Source organism: Sciurus carolinensis, chromosome 7 (assembly GCF_902686445.1).
Source record: "Sciurus carolinensis chromosome 7, mSciCar1.2, whole genome shotgun sequence".
Lineage (NCBI taxonomy): Eukaryota > Metazoa > Chordata > Mammalia > Rodentia > Sciuridae > Sciurus > Sciurus carolinensis.
The window spans coordinates 53945917-53969037 of record NC_062219.1 but is presented as its reverse complement, the minus strand read 5'-3'; the positions used below and the strand labels follow the sequence as shown (position 1 = coordinate 53969037).

The following is a 23121-nucleotide window of genomic DNA, read 5'->3' as shown; positions in this document are numbered from 1 at the left end:
TTCCCTTTTTCATCATGAATTTTAGTAATTTGAGTTTCTTTCTCTCTTTTTTTTTCATAAGCATGGCTAAGGGTCTATGAATTTTGTTGATTTTTTTCAAAGAACCAACTTTTTGTTTTGTCAATTTTTTCAATTGTTTCTTTTGTTTCAGTTTCATTGATTTCAGCTCTGATTTTAATTATTTCCTGTCTTCTACTATTTTTGATGTTGATCTGTTCTTTTTCTAGGGCTTCATGGTGTAATGTTAAATCATTTTTTTGTTGACTTTTTATTCTTTTAATGAATGAGCTCGATGCAATGAACTTTCCTTTTAGTACTGCTTTCATAGTGTCCCAGAGATTATGAAATGTTGTGTTGGTGTTCTCATTTACCTCTAAGAATTTTATCTCCTCCCTGATTTCTTTGGCTATCCATTCATCATTCAATAGTATATTATTTAGTCTCCAGGTATTAGAGTAGCTTTTTAAAATTTTATCCTTGATTTTTAATTTTATTCCATTATGATCTGATGGGATGCAGGTTATTACCTCTATTTTTTTGTATTTGCTAAGAGTTGCTTTGTGGCATAAAAATGGTTGTTCAATTATTGTCTAAAATATAAACAGTAAATTTGCAAAAGGGTTTACAATTTCAAATGGTGAACAAAGACAGAACAGAAGTGGTGTAGGATGTGATGTTTCTGAGGAAGAAGGAGAGAATAAAGAAGTAAAAAATTATAGGAAGAGTGAAAGAGGAATTAATAGAGGTTGGCTGTGAACAACAGAAAAGAGAGAATCAAGGGAAACAGATAAGTGAGAGGAAAAATATCTATAAAGTAAAAGTATATATAAAGTATATATAAAAATATAGGACTGGGGATATAGCTCAGTTGGTAGAATTTTTGCCTCACATGCACAAAGCCCTGGGTTCAATCCCCAGCACCACAAAAAAAATTACTTATATATGTATGTATGTATGTGTATATATATATATACATATATATATATGTATAATATATATATATAATACATATATGTATATATAAAGTAAAAATAAAAAAATTCACAACAAAACTGTAATATACTATTCAGACATCCCAGTCCTCAATAAACTGATGCATGAAAATACTTGGCTTCTAAAATGATAGAGATGTGAGAGAGGAAAAATGAAGGAAAAGAAAAAAAAGACCTCAATGTAAAATTGAATAATCGTGCTGTTGGTGTTCAAAAGTTTATCAGCTTCCCTTCTCAGCTGATAGGCAGGGTTATTTCGAGTTTGATAGTTGTTCCATCATCAGGATGGTGAAGACAAAATATATGAAGACAATTGCAAGTCCATGTTGGAAGATTGCACCCTGGGAATCTCCTTTGGGTTCCACTTGTGTGGTGTAGGGGTCTGCTCTTAGCCCCTTATCTTGCCTGCAGACCCCACAATTCCTGGTCTCTGATTTAGTCTCCAAATTTGATCTCTCCCACCCCTGCCCTTTCAAATACCAGGTCAGGCACTTGTTTCCCAGGTGGTCCTGAACACTGGGGCACGGGGACTTGTGCACCAATCCAGAGAACTGTTCTGTATTGGGCAGATCAAGACCAGGTGCTGAGATCTGCAGGCCAGCTGTCTAGCTGTGAGCCATGGGCTGGGTTGGGGGCTAGGGAGGGATTGGGAGACTGGGGATGGGGGAGCTGGAGGACTGTGTTGGATGCCAGATTGATGCTGGACCTGGCGGGTCCAGGGGATCCATGAATTCTGGACTGGGGAGGGAGTCAGGGACCAGGCTACTGCTGGGATCTGGTGAGTGCCTGCCAGAGTGGGCTCCAGAATGTGGTGGGTACTGGACCAGCTGGCTGTGTGAGCCAAGAGAAAGATGCTCTCACACCCTCTTCCAACCTCCCCACCCGCTGTAGCCAGCCCCGTCAGTCCCCCATGTGCTTCAGGAGTTGCGGAGCTGAGGAGAGCTCCCAGCTCTCTTCAGCCTCTCTAAGCTGTGTTCCCCTAGGTGAATCACTCCCAGTTTCTGATTTTCCACAGGATTGCTGGGTTCAGAGAGGCCCACACAGACTAGCTGCAAACTCGTAGATCTGGGTTTCAGTTTCTGTAGGCTTTGCCATGCTGCAGTCCCAAGATATCTCCTGGATGGAGGATGATTGATAAACTCCAGTAGAGAGGTTTTTGTTTTGCAAATTTAATTAATGGGACAAGCAGTCTGTGGTTCAGCTAGGGTGGACTGCCCTCCAGTCTCAGGATTTTTCATTCTAAGCCTCTGGGAGATGTGGTATTCCCACTGTTTAAGTTCTGGGTAGCAGAGCTAAGAGAAATGTTGCCTCACACTATTCTGCAATGTTCCTTTCTCTGCTCTTGAGCTCTTTTCTTTATGCTAATATTTGACATAATTTTAAGTAGTAAATACCATCTACTATAGCTAAGAGGAGTTACTAGTCATAACTGGATTAATTTCCATATGACTTCAGATTATAATTCATCACTTGTTGCAAAAACATTGTTCAGTTTTCCTCACACGTCTATGGCTTAACTGATTTTTTCCCCATCTATCCTATAATCATACAATGTTATCTCTCCAATTGAGATCCTGATCAGGGAGACATCAGAAATACAATCTACAAAGGGGATTACAATACCATAATAACAAATAGAAAATATTGTGAGAATGAACTCAAATCAACTCTTCATGTTGTAAGATTATCATTGACTGGATAGTTCTTTCTAGAATGAAACTGCTTTTGTTGAGTGCTTTTGTTGTCCCACAATCTGAAAATGAGTAACGACTTGAGATAGGGATTTAGGATAAAGAGAAAGAAAAACTGAACCTTAAAAGGAAACACTTACAAGCCATTAAGATGTAAATCTTGAGCAACATGCCCTTGGCCCATGACCTTGTAAAATAATGGAAATGTGTAAGCGCAGGGGAAAACTGGCATGAAATTGTGTAGCTCCACCCTGGATTCACCTCCATTTCAGCCCCTAATATAGTCCTTCTAGAAATATCGGATCCCCAGCCCAAGTCAGGGCTGCTTCTCACTCTGGAGGCAGCCCACATTCTCCCTTGATTATGTATCTACCTTCCCAAATAAACCTCTGTCTATGCCTTTGTCAAGCTTGTACTGAAATCCTTTTCTGTCACTATGCCAAGAACCCTGTTGACCCTGAGTTTAGTTCCCTCTCTCCTCTGGAAACTCCTTGAACCCTTTCCAGAGACATCTCTTTTCCCATGACAGTAGGACAAACTGCTGACTACCAGGAGGTAGGATTTAATTTTATTATCTAAAAAGAAAATCCCTCAATAAGGCTCCTTAGAAGTCAAAAGATTCAGAAAACAGCAAAAGAGAACAGAACAACTATAGAAAAGCAGAAAATATTTGGTTGCATTAAAAAATTTAGGCCAGGAAATTTAAAAATATGGATCAATATACATTTTTAAATTAATATAATATCAGCTTCTCTGATTCTCTGTAATATAGGTGGAAAACATTTAACAAGTATGTTTGAAGGTGTGCCATACCTATATAACAGTGGTCCACTTTATGCTTTGAATATAGCCCTTGCTGCTCTGCCACTGCAACTTAATTTTAAAATGGACATGTTTCTTTCTCGTCCTCTCTCCCTACTCCTCCCTAATTTCTCCCCATCCCTAATCTCAGGGGAAATAGGATAACTTTTCTTACCCATTTTAGGCAGATTTATCTGTCCTGGAGTACACACCCACCATAGGAATGAAGTACTCCAGACTATTTCCCAAATTAACAAGTGAATTACAACTCCAACAGAGAACATGTGGAAGGTAGCGTTTGAATCACCTTTTTTAGAAAAATCTTGTTCTCCCATGAGCAGAATCACAGTCTCTGGGACACGAGTCCCCTGTGTTTCTCCTTTGCTAGCAAAGCAATAAACCTTCCTTTTCCTTTTTCTCAAAACTGTGTCCTTGTTATTGGAATGGCGTCAGGAACAAGGACCGAGCTTTCTGTAACACTTATCAGGATACCACACATCCCTATCCAACCCTGTTCCAGTGTTATACATACCCAAACCTGGGTCCCTTGATGGGGGCTCATTTGAGGAGAAAATGGTCTAGCCATATCAGAAATAGTTAGAAACTGAGATGGAATTAAGGACTTTTTTTAATAACCTCACACAGAAGCCATCTAAAAGATACACACAAACTTTCTTTCTAGGCATCATTGCAGATTAATATTTTGAGATTTCTGTTGGTTCTGGGGCAGATTTTTATGCTATTTGATAGAAAACAGAGAACACAATAGTGGAAAACCTTATACTCTAGGTCAGACATATCAAAGAACATAATCCCAAATAAATGCTATGCAATAGTCTAGTCAAGGAAAATTTTCCAATTTTTATGGGAGTCATATAAATCAGTATTTTATATTCCAGATAAGCAATAAGATCTTATCTGGCACTACTGGGGGAGAGGTTGCCTTTTTAAATGACATTTATGGGCCAGTTCTTTTTCTTAAGAACTTTATATAGAGAGTTTTGTACTACATCAGATACTATATCCCCAAAGTAACACCAGTAAGTTCAGCTATCGGCAAAGAGTGAATAGGGTTACCTGCTTCTTTGCATTTTCATCCTCAATTTTAACATTGGCCTGAACTGCAAGTTCTTCAAGTTCTTGTTTTGTAACTTGTTCCTCCTCAGAATCTTCCTCATATTCAGGTCCAAATTTCCTTTCAGTTTTGAGGAGCAATTTTTCTTGAAGAACTTCATCAAACTGAATGTGAAAAATGCCAAATTTTTCTGCCAACTGTCTTCCACACACAGTTTTGCCAGAGCCATGGGGGCCCAGAAGGCATATTCTTGGTGGAGGAGCCTGCCACAGGGGGTGAGCCAGGGAGGGGTAGGGCAGAGGGAGAATGAAGAAGTTTTGAGAAATTTTAAAAAGGCTTATTAACTGCTTTCCCTAAGCCTGGTAAGAATCATCACTTTATAAACTCAAAGCTGTGTAGACATTAGAGTATCAACTGGCATAATTTACTGTGTCAACAATGGTCCTCAGGGGAAGTATCAACAACTACAAGATCATCTTGATATAGTTTGCCAATAAGCATTTAATAAAATAAAATTAGTTTTTTTTAGAAGTTCTAACATTAACAAAGAATAGAAAGATACTTTCTTATGATGGTTTTAAAAAAATCTCTCTACCAGCCAGGTGTGGTGGCATGTGCCTGTAGTCCCAGTGACTCACTCAGGAGGCTGAGGCAGGAGGACTGTGGGTTCAAAGTCAGCCTCACCAAAAGTGAGGCACTCAGCAATTCAGTGAGACCCTGTCTCTAAATAAAAACAAACAAACAAACAAAATAGGGTTGGGGATGTGGCTAAGTGGTCGAGGGCCCTGATCCCAAAAAACAAAAAACAAAATCAAAAAAACTGAGCCTATTAATAATGAAACATTAGAGTCCTCTCTCCACTATTCCTATGATCTTCATACTGGAGATGAGGAAGTCTAAAGTCAGAGAACCTATGGTTATATAGATTAGCCATCAGGTGCATCATTTGAAAAAATAATAAAACACAGAATGATGAATAATGAAAATAGAATGGTATGAAATAATGTAGGTCTAGCCTCACACTAAACTTTGGAATCACATTTTAAATCCCCAAATTACTAGAGTAATGTAACAGTGGTCCACTTTATGTTTTGAATATAACACTTGCTGTTCTGCCACTGCAGCTTATTTTTTAAATGGACATGTTTCTTTCTCTTCCTCTCTCCCAGCTTCTTCCCAATTTCTCTCCCTCCTAAATATCAGGGGAAACTGGATTACCTTTCTTACCCATTTTAGGCAGATTTATCTGTCCTTGAGAACACACCCACTGTGAGAAGTATTCCAGACTTTGGGGATGGCGCCAGGAGATCTCAGAAATGACTGTTTCCAAATTAACAAGTGAATTACAACTCCAACAGAGAACCCATGGAATGTAGCCTTTGAATCACCTCTTTAAAAGCCCCTATTCCTGCTAATGGGAAGAATGACAGCCTTTGGGACAGGATTCCCCTGTGTTTCTCCTTTGCTACCAAAGCAATAACACTTCTTTTTTCATTTTTGTGAAAACCATGTCCCTGTTATTGGATTGGCATCCGGGATAAGGACTGAACTTTCAGTAACGATAACACTTTACTTATCCATAGGTCAAACCCCTGGCAACTAGGGCTTTCTGGCACCCAGAGGATATTGAGGTAGGTTGGTAGCGAAGGGCAATGTTCCTGGTGAACCCAATGCATTTTAAACTTTGCAGAACTGTGGAATCACCTCCAGGGTTTCAGGATTGTATCCACATGAATTTTCATAAAACAAGGCAGTAGTTCAGCAAATCAGACTAAGAGGAAATGACTGCCAAAAGCAACAACCAAGGAAGAAAAGTAGCCATAGTGCTTAAATGACCCTTAACACCAGTAGATTGAGGATTTTTAGGCACAACGATCCACATACTTCAATAGTCCCTGTGGACACTATGTAACTGAGGCTCAAATTATCTGTAAGAGTTCTATATGTTCAGTTTAAGAAGACAAAGGTGTTATCAAAAAGTAATAACAATGTATTGTGATATATACAACTTGATTTAGTTACCCATTCTACGGAATTATGGCAATAAAATAATTCAGAGAGAAAAAGAATGATATGCCCCCAAATTACCTAAATACCATTTAACAGCCACATGCCAAATCATTTTGTGAAAAATACTGTAAAAAAAAAGTCTAAAAATGAATTAGATGTTAAGATGTTATGTCAGAATATCTAAACATTATTACATTTATATAGAATATATAAATTTTCTATGTCATAGGTGAAAAAACAAAATATGATATGCTAGAAAGAATAAATATATATAAACATATTATATATATATACACAAATGTGTGGAAGAAGATGGAAAAGTAAAATTTAAAAATTAAGACTCCTGTTTAAAGCTGGTTTAATTATGTGTGTGCTTTATTTTCAGAAATAAAAAAAAAATTGTGCTGAGCATGGTGGCACAAGCCTCTAATCACAGCAACTTGGGAGGTTGAGGCAGGAGGATCCCAAGTTCCAGGTCAACGTCATCAATTTAGTGCATCTCTCAGCATCTTTTGAGACCCTATCTCAAAATAAAAAACAAAAAAGACTGGGAATCTGGATCAGAGGTAAAGTGTCCCTGGGTTCAATCTTCAGTAACAGAAAAAATTTTTTTTTTTTTGCCACATGTCCTCTTTTTATTCTGGTAAAATATTCCTAAGATAACATTTACCACTTATACCATTTTTCAGGGCACAATTCTGTGGTAGTAAATAATCCATAATGTTGTGTACCCATCACCATTATTCACCTCCAGAACTTTCTCATGACCTACCTCTATTCATTAAACAGTTAGCTCCCATTCTCTTTCTCCCTCTTCTAAGAATCTGCCTATTCTAGGTATCTGATGTAAGTGGAATCATACAGTATTTATCTTGTGTGTCTGGCTTTCATATTGTTTTCTAAAAAAGATAAAAAACTGACCCAATGGTGATAAACAAGTGAGAATAAAAAGTTTCTTATAAACAAAGGGAGAAATGGGTTATTCTGTAGACCTAGCAACACTAGTCATTCAACCAGTTTTAAACTGGTTAGATTGTCCAAATCACTTCAGGGAATAAGTTTTGCAATCCAACTAGTGTCATCCCTTGCTCCAGAAAATCAACCAACCAGGGGCGGACTTACTCGGAAAACAGGTTCAGGGTGGACCACTCAGGAACAGTGTTTCACTGTCATCAACCCACTTATTCCTCTGAAAAGGCATCAATCCTGGAATTCCACATTTCCCCCAACTCCTTTATAAGTTCACTAGCCTGCTCTTAGACCACTGAGCATAACTGGACCTTAACCTACTAAGCAATAATTCAGCCATATCTTTTTACTTCAGATAAAAAGATAGATGCTAAGTGCTGGTCTGACATAAGGCAATTCTGTAGAAACCAAAATAGTAATTTTATGTTATATTTCGAAAATGTTGATTTTTGAACTTGGATATTTTCACTCTACTATTCTATGAGAGTGGAGACAGTACCGTGATTGGAAGTTGGTAATAAATCCTTTAAGAAGCAATCAGGAACAATCATTAGGAAAGGAATATTGTTTTCACCTTTAATGGCTCTTCATGAGCCACGTAGTCTTCAGGATGCTCCAGAAACTTTTCTTTAGCCTCAGGACTCGAAAAGTAGTAGATCTTTTCTCGGTATTTAGCTGCTTCTTCTATGTTACATGGTTGTAAGATGAAGTTTTCTTTGAGAACCACTGGGCAGAAATGTTTTGTGTCTCCCAAATGCCTCCTTTTCTCTTTAATTCTTTCTTCACTCTAGAAACATTCAATTTTGAGAATATTATGAAAAGGCATTTGATGTAATAATAAAAATGAATTTAAAAAAATTCATCTGGAATAATTTTAATATATAACAATTCAACTTTAAAATGATCCACAAGGGTTATCCTCATACTATTTTAATTAATTAAAAAATCAATTTCTCATATCCCTCTAAATCTGCATCTTAAGTTTTTTATTTTCATTAAGAAAATAAAGCTGCACTGAGAATTAAGGCATGCCCAGTCCTCTATGGATAGAAGTGACAGAAGTACAATGAAAACTTTCAGGATGTGCTGCTGCTGGGTCACTGTGAGTTCAGTTTCTAAAATAAAATTATTCCCAAGAAATAAAAGCTGAGTCAGAGTGACAACTTTTTGTTTATTTCTTTGTTTTACAGTACTGGTCCAATAAACAAAAGGGGCATTCTACCACTGAGGTACATCCCCAGACCTTTTTATTTTTTATTTTGAGATCAAGTTGCTGAGGCTGGCCTTGAACTTGTGACCTTTCTGCCTCTGTCTCTTGAGTAGCTGGAATTACAACCATGTACCACAGTGTCTGACTATAAGTTCTTACCTACTGTAAATTAAGTGGGGGATGCCTCTGGATTTGCTTTGTTTTCTTTTAAGTGCATATATAATCAAATAATAATTTGGGAATATTTTATTTAGCTAATAAATATTAACAGATTTTCATTTGTGGTACATAATTTCTATGCATGGTATATACTTATACTAAAAATGATTAGTATACTACAATGACTATAATCCTACCAATATACATACAAAAACAGACATATATTTAGGTGCAAATATAGTATTTTAAAAATGCAAATGGAACACTTTACATAATAATCCTATAACATGTTTCTCAACAAAATAAGAAATAATAACTTTCTATTAAAGAACACAAATGAGACTGAATATTTTTCTTCCATCATTCTTGTTTAGTTTTCTTAATAGGGAATTCAAAATTCAAAATTAGCTGAGAAGTATTGATTATTTCCTATGACATGGAAGAGTTTAAACAACATAGGAATTTTCTAATCAGCAAATATATACTAGAATGACCTATAAACTCCCTTCTATTATTTTTATTTAACTTTTATCTTTGAAGCAAATTTTAATTTGATTTTTTTGAGGGCAAAAGCCTTTTTGAATTTCAAATTTATTAGTATGAAGTTCCCATAATTTAAAACAATTAAATGTTAATTATTGCTTCTTCTTTTTACCTAATTAAGCTTACAGGAAGTTTGTCTATTTTACTTTTGCTGATTGGTCAATTTTTAATTTTGGGACTATTTTATTTTGTTTTGTTTTCCTATTTTATTAGTTTTTGCCTTTTATTAACCTATGGGCAGTTAATCACTGAGCCATATCCTCAACCCTTTTTTATTTTTTACTGTGAGACAGGGTCTGCTAAATTGCTTAGGACCTCACTAAATTGCTGAGGCTGGCCTAAAATTTGTGATCCTTTTTCTTCAGCCTCTGGAGTTGCCGAGATTATAGATGTGCACCATCATCCCTTAAAAATTTCTTTTTTCTCTCTTTAGCTTCAATTGTTTTTCTGAGTCTGGCTTATTTTACTTACCATGATATTCTTCAGTTTTCTCCATTTACCAGCAAATGCCATAATTTCATTCTTACTTATGGATGGGTAAAACTCTGTCATGTACATATACCACATTTTCTTTATTCATTTGTCCATTGATGGGCACCTGGGTTGGTTCCATAACTTGACGATTGAACAGCACATGTTTTTGTGGATTCCAATTACATATGATAGGCTCCTTCCACAGATCACTGATGGTCTTCTCACTTTTTTCAGGATTTTTCCTCTTTTGTTTCATTTTAGATAGTTTCTATTGATATTTCTTCCAGTTCGCTAATCTTCTAAACTATCATTATTCTGTTCAATGTATGTTTCATTTAATTTTGGTACTTTTCAATCCTAACAGTGAAGATTAGGTGTTTATTATATCTTCCTATATCTCTGCTAAACTTTTCAAATCTTCATAGTATATTTAACAGTTTTCATGTTTTTGTCAGTTCTGGATTAGTTTTTTTTTTTTTTTTTTTTTGGGTGCTGGGGATGGAACCCAGGGCCTTGTGCTTACAAGGCAAGCACTCTACCGACTGAGCTATCTCCCCAGCCCCTGGATTAGTTTTAATTGACCAATTTTTCTCCTCATTATGCAGTCATATTTTCTTGCTTGTTTGCAGGTATGGTGATCTTTGAAAGGATGCCAGAATGTGACCTTGTATTCCCATAAATATTCTTAAACTTTGTTCTTGGACACAGTAAAGTTACTTGGAAGAAGTTTAATCCTTTTGGCTTTTACATTTATGTTCTGTGGGGCCAAAGCAGCATTTATTTTAGGTTGAATTATTCCCCATTCCTGAGGCTACTCCCTGATTAATGCCCTACCCAACGCCCTGTGAATTATGGGATTTTTTAATGCAGGGAGACAATACTAAAAATATAAGTTTTGAATATTATAGACATCTTGAGAATGGTCTGTCAATATAAATAAGAGACTATTCCACTGCAGGCCAGAGTGGGACACAGAAGAGCATGAACAGAAGGTGGCTGAGGAAGAGAATCTGAATATACCCAGGACAAAACCACATCCTTTGGCAACCCTAATAGTCTCATCAGTTAATAATAAAGAACTGAGAGGTGTATCAAAATCACACTGTATGTCATTTCTTGCCCCCACCCATCCCCCATTTATCTGGGTTTCAGTTAGGCAAAAATAACTTAATTTTAAGTGTATGTTTATCTAACTTAATAAATTATTTTTATTTCTAAAGCTCCAAATTAAAATAACAATTTCATGTTTTATTATTGACGAATGCCTGAGGGGGGGGCACTATCAAATGAAAATGTTTATCATCATTCTGGTGCCAAGGGAATAGACTGGTGCCCCAACCTGGGTTGCTCCTGTTTGAGGGTACTGTGCATCATGATCATGCAAGCGGCCTAAGATTCTATCTCTGTTTTACACACACTCTACTCTTAGATTTATAGAATATCTACATCTTTAATACCTATACACTTTATCCATGGGAAGAATTTTAAAGGATTTCACTTTTACTTTTTCATGGTGTCTTTTTTGGTACTAAGCAGCCCTGGTATTTTAGGGAGTCAAGTGAGGCTGGGGTAAGGGGAGAGTTATGGTTGAGCATGCCTGTTGGTTCACTTGTTAACCAGTTAATTACTACTCTGGCTGTATACAGTTTCAATGACTTGCCAAATGAGAATGAGTCACAATCAAACAGTCATACCTCTTCTTCTTCTTCTTCTTCTTCTTCCAATTCCTCATCAACTTCTGCTTCTGCCTGATAGTCTTCTGTTTCTTCATCATAATCTTCTACAGTTAACTCCCATGCATTATGTTGAAAAGGTTCTGTTAAAAATATCATTGGAGAAAATATTTTTAGAATGAACAGTTATTAGCATATACAGAAGTGAAAAGTTAGGAAAATTATTATTATTCATCTCTTGGTTTTAGTATGTATGCAAATAGGCCTTTATGAATTCTTTATGTGACAACTGGCCAGTATGGTCAGCACTGGGTGTGTCCCATGGCTGCTCTGATCCGTCAGGACCTGTACTCTGATCTTGTTAAATATTTTATTTATCATCCTTTAATACATTGAACACTTTACTTCATGAACTATCAGGAAAGGCCTTAAAATTCCAGCATGTTTTTAATATCCCTGTTCTTGATCATAAATATAATTACAGTCCTTACTTTCCATAGTGTCAACTACTTTTTGAAGTAGTTCCTCTGGTGTTTTCCCAGAAACCTCCAAGTTTAAAATGTGAATGGCAGTCTCATTAATTGCTGGTTCCAGTAGTTTCCAGAAGGCACTGAAAGAATTAATCTGCTCTATAAATGGCTCCATTTCGGGAACATCAGGATAAGCATCTTCTGGAAACTCAGGCAGTACAACTTTTGAGTTAAGGTTAAAGGGAAAGAAAAAGAGTCTTTAAATATCTTATCTCTAACCAAATTGCCAAAATAATTTACACTTATAGTGTTTTTCAAACATTTGAAAGAAGTAAACTTATTATTCTGAGCAATCAAAATATTCATAATTTCATATTTTAATCATTCTTTGTTCTCTATATACTATACATGAATTATTACCTATTCATAAAACTCAAATAATTGGATAATTAATATGAGCTTCGTATGAAAACTTTAACTGTAAATACAATGCGTAAAATAAAATTTGATGAAAGTCAGTATTATAAACTGGACAGATATACTCTTAATGGAATAAACTAAATAAATATAATGAAAATCAGTTGGAATATAGTATAGAAAGAAATAAGTAGGAAGTAGGTAATGCCCCAAATAAAGGACTAGATTCTGTTAAGAAATGTGAAAAGCACATTTATGCATTACTTTTATTATATAGTCTAACCTGTTTCAGATAATTCTTCACTATCCATGATCTCTCTGGATTCTTTTGTAATTTCTGTTTCTGTTGTGGTATCCTCACTAGACTCAGAAACTTAAGGAAGAAATCTAATTGTTAGTGTTTGAATTTTAAAATGTTACTTCTTTATGAAAGCTATGGCACAAAGAAATTTGAAACAGTTTAAATTGTAAATAACATGTCTAATTGAAAATACCGTTTTTGTTAAAGAATGGCATAAAAATACATGATAATATGAGGAAGAGAATGAAGAATATTCTTAAGCATATAAAAGGACATTAACTAGAAATAATTGACAATGGTACATACAATTCTGGTGATGGCTACTGTTAAATATTTTTCAAACTTCTGTTAATATGGCCCTAGACTTGCAGTGCCTGATACTCCTTTTAATTTTATTTCTCATTAAATACTCATGAAACTTGTAGTCCCAGCACCTCAGGAAGCTGAGGCAGGAGGATTGCAAGTTCAAAGCCAGCCTCAGCAACTTAGTGAGGCCCTAGGCAATTAAGTGATACCTTATCTCGAAATAAAAAATTTTAAAAAGGGGCTGGGGATGTAGCTGAAGGGGTAAAGCACCCCTGGGTTCAATCTCTAATACAAAACAAACAAACAAACAAACACCAAAAACCGAAACAAACAAACCAAAAAACCCAAAAAAACCCCATGAAGGGACTTTGGATGTGGCTTAGTGGTAGAGCACTTGCCTACCATGTACAAACTCCAGGTTCTATCCTCAGTACCAGAAGGAAACACAACACAACAAAACAAAACAAAAAACCCCCAAAACTACCAAAACCCATGAAGATACACCAAAAGACTCAATGCAAAGTGGCAATGAGTGATGATGATATTGCAAAGTCCCAGTTGTGGGTGTATGGAAAAATTGAGGAGCATTCCATCTGTTTCACTGTTGAGGGTACCGACTATAAACCATTGCCCTCGTTGACATAAGACTGTAAGACATCCTTCACACATGACCTGGCATGGAGGGCTTCAGGGAAGATGGAAATGATTATCTATCTTCTCACCTTATTCACACACATTCATGTATAGAGCCATTTTTATAACACTTGGAAGCATCTTCTGAGTTCAAGTAATACTTGGGTTCTCCCAATCTCTGTCTAATACTTATTATAGCAGAAAGTAGAAGGGGTCATACCCATCCTTCCTTGGCCTCATGGCTAAGATCAAGTGAAGGTTAGGGACAAGTCCAGGGCTGGTATGGTAGTGACATGTTGAATTGTAAACTTCTCTGTTAATACAAGCATCACAAGCCACGACAAAGAGAAGAGCATTGAGAATATACAGATAATTCCAAATTACCTTAGCTTCTCTGGCTTAATCAGAGACTGCAACGGTTGGAGATGAAGACAATCTAGCTTCAGTATAGAAAAGTCATTAAAGATGAATATTTGCTAGAAGCTACAACTTGAAGTTTTTGCACATTAACTTATATCACATATATCAGGTCCATTGGAGAGTGCAAGGTAAGAAGTTTAAGTGAAAGATGGTGGAGGTGGGGGTTGGGGAGGTTGTTCTTTAAATTCTCCTCTACCTGCCCTTCCTGTCTTGGTTTTAAAAAACCTATGAAAAGATGTTATAATGAAAGCAGAGAGAGTATTAATTCAAAGATTCAGATGAAGACTTTACTTTTGGAAACATTTTTTTTCCTGTACTGGGGATTGAACCCAGGCACGCTCTACCATTGAGCTACATTCCCAGCCCTTTTAATTTTTCATTTTGAGACAGGGTCTCACTAAGTTGCCCAGACTGGCCTCAAATTCACAATCTACCTGCCTTAGCCTCCTCAGTCACTCATGTTACAGGCATGCCCCTCTGTGCCTGACCTGAAAACAACTTCTTATGTAAAGCAGAGTAAATTTTGTAATATCTATGCTTGGAGTGCTCAACAAGCACAAGAGGGCAACAGAGTCTATGGAATAGGAGCTAGGAGGCATAAAGATAGACCAGTCAAAAATAAAGGCTGAAATGCAAGAAAATTAGCTCCAATACAACTGTGCAAGGAAATCTAAAATGCAAGGGCAGAATTTAAATATGTGTGAGAAAATAAACTGGTAATATGGAGAATCACAAGTCTCTGAAGAATAAAGAGGGAAAGTACAAAGAAATGAAAACTTCTGGGAAAAGAAGATTAATGTGATTGAGAAACAATAGTTATCTAACCAACAAATAATGTATGATCCTGAAAAAGGAATCTGAAGCAATAATTGAAGAAAACTGTTGTGAGCTAGACAAAGACTGGGGAAAGTACAGAATTTGGGAGCAATATGAATTAAATTTTCAATAATCCTACTACCACATAGGTGCAGAAATCCATGGATTGCGGCCACACCTGTGGTATTCAGCAATGTGGAGATGTTGTGCCTCTTCCAAAAAGGTATCTGGAGGAAGTGTGTAAACAAATAATTTTCATATTAATAGCTACTATGGATCAGAATAGATAGTAGTCTTGTAGGAGGACTTTAAAAATGTCCCAGAGCAAATCTTTCCCTCAGTTTAAAGTCCAATCTGACCATAGTTGTAAAACTAAAATAAAGAAACAGATGCTTAGAAATATTGAAAGAAAATACATCAGAATGTTAAATATTATTGTCTTTTGCTAGTAGAACCATGATGATTTCCCACCCCATTTTTTTCTGTTTGTATGATTTCTACATTTTCTATAACCAGCATATATTTAATCAAATTGAGCTGGATCTTTGAACAATTTAAGACAGTTCCACATTAATTATATCAGAACTATGATCAAGGTCTTTGATAGACTTTTTCCAGCTTTTAAGTGGTCCATAGTCTCTTTAATGACTCAATTCATTGTGACCTGCAAATACACCATGCAGCTGTTATCCTGGAGTTTATGTTTTCAGAATCAGACATGCACCAGGTATAATACTGTTTTTTCTGTGACATAGGGGATAATATATAAATTTTTTTTTCCAAACAAATTTTTTTCCCCCTATGGCAGTAGTTTTCAGCTACTAGAATCATCTGGTGTATGTCTTAACATGTAGATTACCAAACTCTATCCTAGATTTACTGAGTCAGAACTTGCATAGAGGTAGAATTCAGGAGCCTTTAAAATAAAAATTTTAGGGGACACACACACACGCGTGTGCACACACACACACACACACACACACACGAGTGCAATATAAAGACAAAGACAACCAGGAATGGTGGCACATGCCTGTAATCCCAGCAGCTCAGAAGGCTGAGGCAGGAGGATCAGGAGTTCAAAGCCAGTCTTAGCAACTTAAAGGCCCTAAGTAACTCAGTGAGACCCTGTCTCTAAATAAAATATAAAAAAGGGCTGGGGATGTGGCTCAGTGGTTAAGCACCCCTGGGTTCAATCCCCAGTACAAAAAAAAAAAAAAAAAAGAAAGAAAGAAAGAAAGAAAAGAAAAGAAAAAGAAAAAGAAAAAGAAAAAGGCAGAGACTGGAGTGATGTAGCCACAAGCCAAGGACTGCTGGGAGGCACCCAAAGCTGGGAAGAGGCAAGGCGGGTTTCTTCCCTAGGAGCACAGTCCTGTTTACACCTTGATTTTGGATTTTTAGCCTTCTGAACTGTGAGAAAATAAATTTCTATTGTTTTAAGCCACCAAGCTTAAGATTATTTGTTACAGCAGCCCTAGGAAACTAATACATTTCCCAATAGTCTGCTTGGAAATGAGCATTAGAGAGCAATGTGGAACTTAGTGAAGATTTAGCAAGGGAGAGATAGAGGAGAGACTTTATATCACATGCCCTATAGCAGACACTGTTGGTAACTCACTGAGCCTGTTTTTCTCTTTTTCTTTCCTGGTTTAATGGGGTTTTGGTCTAGTATTTACCCCAGCCCCATATAGTTGGGGAGAGTGACCTCATTTGCAGCTCTGAGGAATTAATCTGAGGTCTAAGTCTCAAATATAGGTTCTATCCCTTCTGATTTTGAAGATGGAACAGTAACTATTAATTTTGACAGTGCTAAGATTTAAGGAGATGGGTGTTACACGCCTGTAATCCCAGCAACCTGGGAGGCTGACACAGGAAGATCTCAAGTTCCAGGTCAGCCTCAGCAAGTTGGTGAGACACTGCTTTAAAATTTTAAAAAAGGGCTGAGGATGTAGCTCAGCGGTAAAGAACCCCTGTGTTCAATCCCCAGTACCAAACCAAACCAAATCAAACCAAACAAATTTAATGACACTAAATTGCTTATAAGATGCTGTATACACATATCAAATTATCACTCTATACCCTATAAATGTATATATTTATTATGAGTCAATTAAAATATTTAAAAAGAAGTGAAATAAAAAGTTTAGTCTGATCCTGTGAATCTAATAACACCTTAGCAAAAATGAAATAAGTATAAATTGTATAAGTTCGGTGATTTTGCATTTAAAATGGCACTGCACAAAATAAAGGTAAGTCTTTAAATTCATGCTAACAAATTAAATTTTTTCTCTACTTAAAATAATATTAAATAGCAAGTGAAAAACACCATGACAAGTTCAAAGAGAGAGACAAAGAGAGAGAGAGAGACAGACAGACATTGGAAGAAAGGAAGAAGCTATGTATTTTAGTAACTTAATGGCAATCTATTCCTGCTTTTGGGAAAATGTGCCCTGCAAATTATGTCACTGGTCCTGTTCCTGATGGCCAGTCATGAGGCCAAGTAGATTCAACTTTCCTTTCACACTGCACATCATGTGATTTGGTTTCTTTCTGAGCCTCATCTTCTTATTTGCAGCTTCCATTTTATTATCTCCCTCTCTCCCACGCGCCTCTCTCTCTCTTTCTCTCTCTCTCTCACTCTCTTTCTCTCTCTCTCTCTCATGAACCTGAGTAGAATGAAGGATGTGGCCCTCAGTAAAGTCTAACCTAATTTACGTTCTGTATCAGGCATTTCCGGCTCTTCAGGTAATAACGACTCTCTCTTGTCTTCAGGCACCTCAGGTTCTTCACGGACATCATAGTCCTCACCTTCAAGTTCTTCATCAGGATCATTATAAATCTCTTCAGCTTCTAGAGAGAATTAGAAGAAATAAATTATCATTCAGCTTAAATCAACAAGTATTTATTGGGTGTTGATAAGTGCTGAGGCTAAAAGAATGAGTGCCCTCCTGGAGTATGTGGTTTAAAGGGGGAAATAGATACATTATCTCTATAGCATACCTATTAAAACATGGTGGTAAAGAATAACAGACTAAGAGTATTATGGGAGAACCAGCAAGGGTACATTGAAAAGAAGAAATGTTTATAGCAGCCCCAAATAATACAGCAGCAAAAGACCAAAAGCAGCCCAATTTCCATTCAATAAGGGAATGACTAGAGCTATACTGTCCAATATGGTAACCACTAGTTATATGTGATTCTTGAGCACTTGAACTGAAGTTTGTACAAACTAATATATACATATATATATACATGTATATATATTTATATATATAAAATACACAACAGATTTCAAAGATTTAGTATGAAAAAAATGAATGCAAAATGTGTGGCTCCTAAAAGATTTAAAGTTACATATGTGGCTTACATTATATTTCTATTGGGCAGCATCAGGCTAGACTAAATATATAATGATAGATTTTCTTTTTTCTATATTTTTATTGGTATATTATAATTATACTAATGGTGTGATTCATTGTTACATATTTATACATGCACACAATATAACAATATAATTTGGTCAATATCGTTCCCCAGTATTTTCTCTTTCCCTTTCCTCTTTCCTCTCCCTGGTTTCTTTTCTTCTACTCTACTGGTCTCCTTTTGATTTTCATGATCTCCTTTTGACTTTCTCTTTCTTTTTTCCCTCTGGCTTCCACATATGAGAGAAAACATATGGCCCTTGATTTCCTGAATTTAGCTTATTTTGCTTAACATAATGTTCTCAGGTTCCATCCATTTTCCTGCAAATACCATAATTTCCTTCTTCCTTATGACTGAATTCAACTACATTGTGAATATATACTACATTTTCTTTATTCATTCTTCCATTGATGGACACCTAGGTTGGTTCCATAGTTTGGCTATTGTAAATTGTGTTGCTATAAACATGAGTATGCATGTATCACTCTAGTATGCTGACTTTAATTCTTTAGATACTGAGAAATGGTCTTTTAAGGAACCCCCATTTTAATTTCCATAGTGGTTGTACAAATTTACAACCCCACCAATGATGTAAAAGTGGATAGATTTTTCTTAGAATTAAAAATATTAAATAACATAGATTGTTGATCAAAAACATTCATTATAAATTTAGAAAGCATAATTCTAAGTTTTATTTAGTTCCTGATGACCATTATATCATGGGAGTTTTTCAGGAAGAAACAGCAAGTGGTATTAGAATACTGGTCTAATTCTATTTCATATACTTATGAAATTGATACAATATTTTTATGGAAATGGAAAGCATCTCTTTCTATGAAGAGATGATATGAAAAAATAATTGTTTTCTGGGCTCTTGTGGGAATTTCTTCCCCAAGTGACTTCCTCCAAGAATCACATTCTGGTGGTGTGATATACTTCTGGCATCTAAATTTTATCTAAGTCCAGATGATTAAGCACCCAGAGAAAAACCACCCGAAATATTCTTACATCTAGATATGAACCAGGACCACGCTGTATGTGGATTCCAAGTATGTAACCTGGAAGGTGGTGAATCTGTTTGTGTTAGATTGAGGATTTTATGGTAACATACACAAGTATGAAGCAACACTTGCTGAATCTGACCACAGCTTGTTATGTGAAGCTTATGATGTGATGAAGTTACGTGCTCTACACAAGAAACTTATATTTTCTTTCAACTGCATATCTCCTATAATAAAAAATTGTCACATACCTCGAATATGTGTACATTTATTTATAAGTTATATTCTTATCCATATGAGGTACATTATAAAATGTACATAAAAAGAATTCATATAATGTTTCAGAAAATAATACAAAGTTTAAAACTTTTTTTCTAAAGTCCTAATGAATAATCTGTGTACCACATAAGTTTGGGATGGATTCAAAGGTGTTTTAAGGTCCTTGAACTATTTGTGATTTTGACTATTAATTATACAATTATAGTTACATAGTTAGCTGTTGGTTCATAACAAATTACCCAGAAACTTAGTGGTTAAAACAATAATCTTCACATATTATCTTTGTAGTTTCTGTGGATCAGCTTAAATGAGTATTCTGGTTTAGGTTGTCTCATATATTGCAGTGAAGATGTCCATCAGGGTTGCAAAGTTCTCAAGCCTTGACTAGGACTGGAGGATTCACTTCCAGGGTGAATTTCTCAAAGCCAGAACCAAGGTGCTCAGGGAAGAGTCAATTACTACCACTGTGTCCTACCCAAAATCCTGGCCTACAGAATGGTGTAATGAAAATGGTGCTTGTTTTATGCCACCAAGTTTTGGAGCGGTCTGTGGCATGGCAGAGAAAAATTGAAACCAATACTCTTCACTTCTTTTGAGCTATGATCCCCTTTGGAAATCTAGTGAAACTTAGGGACCTCTTCCAGAATGTTTTCAAATTCATAAAATAAAATATACAAGAAACCAATAATATTGAAATCCAGCTATCAAGATATAAACTATTTTTTGTGCTATAGGAAAATTTTGCATCCTTGCTAGTATATTAAAGCAAAAGAACTAGCCGCTGGTTTAATAACTGCTATAATTTTGGAACAGTGATAAGCATAGATACAGTATGTAAAACAATAATGTGAAATGAAAATATCTTAATTTCTATCGATAACAAAGTCAAGGTACTTTTTTTTTAATGGAAATGATTTTATTTTATAGAAATTCAAGGTACTTCTAACACTGTTGTGGTTTATTGCCTGTATTAATTGTTGAATGAAATACTAAATTTCAGTGAAACTATAATTGGAATTATTTTTCCATTGAAGTTCACAGACCCTTGAATTTTATCTGTGGATCTCAGGTTGAGAACGCCAACCTTAAAAGAAACTTAAAACTTAGAAACTTAAAACTTAAACATAACAAAGTGTACATTTAAGCATAAAGGCAATGGGTATAACAAGAGTACGAATATTTTCTCAACTCTTGTAGGATCGTTCTAAGAGAGGTAATTCCAATTGCCATGTGTCACCCATGCAAAGCGACCATTTAAAGACATTCTGCACATGCTATTCTGCTGTGTCTGACTTTTGGGGTGCAAGAGTAGGCATCTATGTTGCTGCTAAGTCTTTCTTCTCTGAGTCCACTTTTCTAGTAACCATATAATTTATTATCCAAGTTTAAATATTTTGAGAACAAAAGGGGGTACTATAAATGTTTCAGGACCATAGACATAAACCTGGACTCATGGGCAAACTGGAAAATGTGATTGCCCTGTAATAATTCACTTCAAATACTGTAGTTGCTTGCAGTAACAATACAAGATTAAATGACACATTATTAATCATTATTAATCTGTGTTTACCTTTTGCTTTCTTATTTATAGCATCCAGTAGCCTCTGCTTTTCTTCTTCTACTCTCAATTCCTCTTCTTTGGCTTTTCTGAAATAAAAAAATCCAAAATTTAATTATCTTTGGAAATTTAGATATCTCACATTATTATAGAATTAAATGCTTATAATGGTAAAAATAAAAAGACTAAATTGTTTATAATATTCATTATACTTTTACTTTATGATGTACAATTTTAAATTACTCATGTTAATTTTCAGTTGTTGCTATTGTTGTTTTGGAAGGAAAAACTGGAATGTTATATTTTAAATAACTTTGGGCTATTAACTAGGAAACTTGTCTAAAGTAATAAACGACTACCTAACTGTAAGTTCAAAGGTAAGTGGGAGAATTTGTAACATTTTCTATCTGATTAAATGAAAAATTTTCACAATGTAATGTTACATGAAAAAAGAATATAAAACAATGTGTAATACAACTTTAATTTTATATTTAAGGTGTATATAAATGAGGATACAAAGACTAGAAGAAAATGAACTGCTAATAGTAACTATCTCTGGATGGTGGCATTAGAGTTTAAAATTTTAACTTTTTGCATTTAAAAATTTTCTGCACTGAATAAATAGAAAACTGGTAAGTTTATCTTTCTCATCAGGAAAAAAACTAATTTTTTTTTTTTTTTTTTTTTTTTTGTGTGTGTGTGTGTGTGTAACATAGTTCTTTTGATGTGGGGTTTTGAACCCAGGTCATGCTGGACAGGTGCTCTACCACTGAGCTAGATCTCCTGCCCCAGTAATGATGAAATTTAGAGATCTGGAATATGGAAACTTAAATATCTGGAGGGAATATATTTCATTAACGTCAAAGCACTAAACCTACCTTAACAATGGTGAAAACAGGTAAAAGAAAAGTTAGTAAAATGATGAAGAATGGCAATATCTATTAAAAATGAAAAATATGTATACTTCTGACCTAGATGTTCTATGTCTAGGTATTGCTACTGCACAAAGAAACATAGGAAATGTTGATTGCATCTTTTAAACATGGTATAAAAAAATGACACCAAGTATTTACCAACCAGGGACAAGTTAAGAAGAGCTCATTCCTATCAGTAGCACCCACTGGAGCCACAGCTTTCCTAAGGCCTATCATTCCTCTCATATTTGATATTCTTTGTGTCCATTCGTCCTTCCTTTGAAAATGAATTACATTTATTCTCTTCAGAAGACATTTATTACACTTCCCCAACAGCTCTGCTTCCTGTTGTGGAAGATGTTCTTTCCTTGTATTCAAAATCCAATCTTCTAGCCAGAAGTCTCTGTGTAATTCTGAATTCTCTGTTCAGAACTCAGACCTGTGAGACTAGAGAGCCCTCTTTCTAAACTCCTTCCCTATTTGACTGTCCATGAAAGGGGCAGTCATTTGTTCTACTTAGTTCATGAGGGCACCTTGTAAGATCTTTCTTGTCCAAAACCTGGTTGAACTATGTTGCTGCCAAGAATCTAAGACCTGACCAGGAGGAGGAAGAATTTTGCTTGTTATTAAGGACTTCTATAAACCATTTGGAAAGATGATCAAAAGAAAAACAATGATGACAGAAATTATCTTGCAATTTGACTAGCACATTTGGAAACAGATACTGGAAAAATTGTAGAATCTGGCATGATTCAAAAGGGCAGGGGAAGGAGAGATACAATTTAGAGACTAAATTAGAGATCAAGAATTGTGGGGTCCACAAGTGAGGTAAGGGGCTAAGACCAGGCTCTTGTGTCACATGAGTGGACTCCAAAGAAGAGTGCTGGGGGTGCAGTCTTCCAGTCCAAGTCTGATCCTCCCACCTTAGTAACTTTCACAATCCTGAGGGTGGAGTTACCAGTAAACTCTAGATAACCCCACCTATCAGA

The 23121-nt window shown here is 35.7% G+C and overlaps 1 protein-coding gene across 7 annotated transcripts in view; it reads right to left on the bottom strand.

The window, feature by feature from the left end:
* Window positions 1-23121, bottom strand: part of Ak9 (adenylate kinase 9) — a 162438-nt gene that overhangs the window by 41462 nt on the left and 97855 nt on the right. For 5 of the 7 annotated variants that reach the window (XM_047559519.1, XM_047559514.1, XM_047559517.1 and 2 more), the window contains 7 exons: window positions 21231-21307; window positions 17664-17807; window positions 12768-12857; window positions 12089-12289; window positions 11619-11740; window positions 8113-8325; window positions 4562-4822 (listed from right to left, as the gene is read on the bottom strand). In XM_047559519.1, coding sequence (XP_047415475.1) covers window positions 4562-4822; window positions 8113-8325; window positions 11619-11740; window positions 12089-12289; window positions 12768-12857; window positions 17664-17807; window positions 21231-21307 — 1108 coding nt within the window. Of the gene's footprint in view, window positions 1-4561; window positions 4823-8112; window positions 8326-11618; window positions 11741-12088; window positions 12290-12767; window positions 12858-15138; window positions 15188-17663; window positions 17808-21230; window positions 21308-23121 lie in introns of those variants that run through there. The other 2 variants (XM_047559515.1, XM_047559521.1) reach the window with 2 other exon arrangements.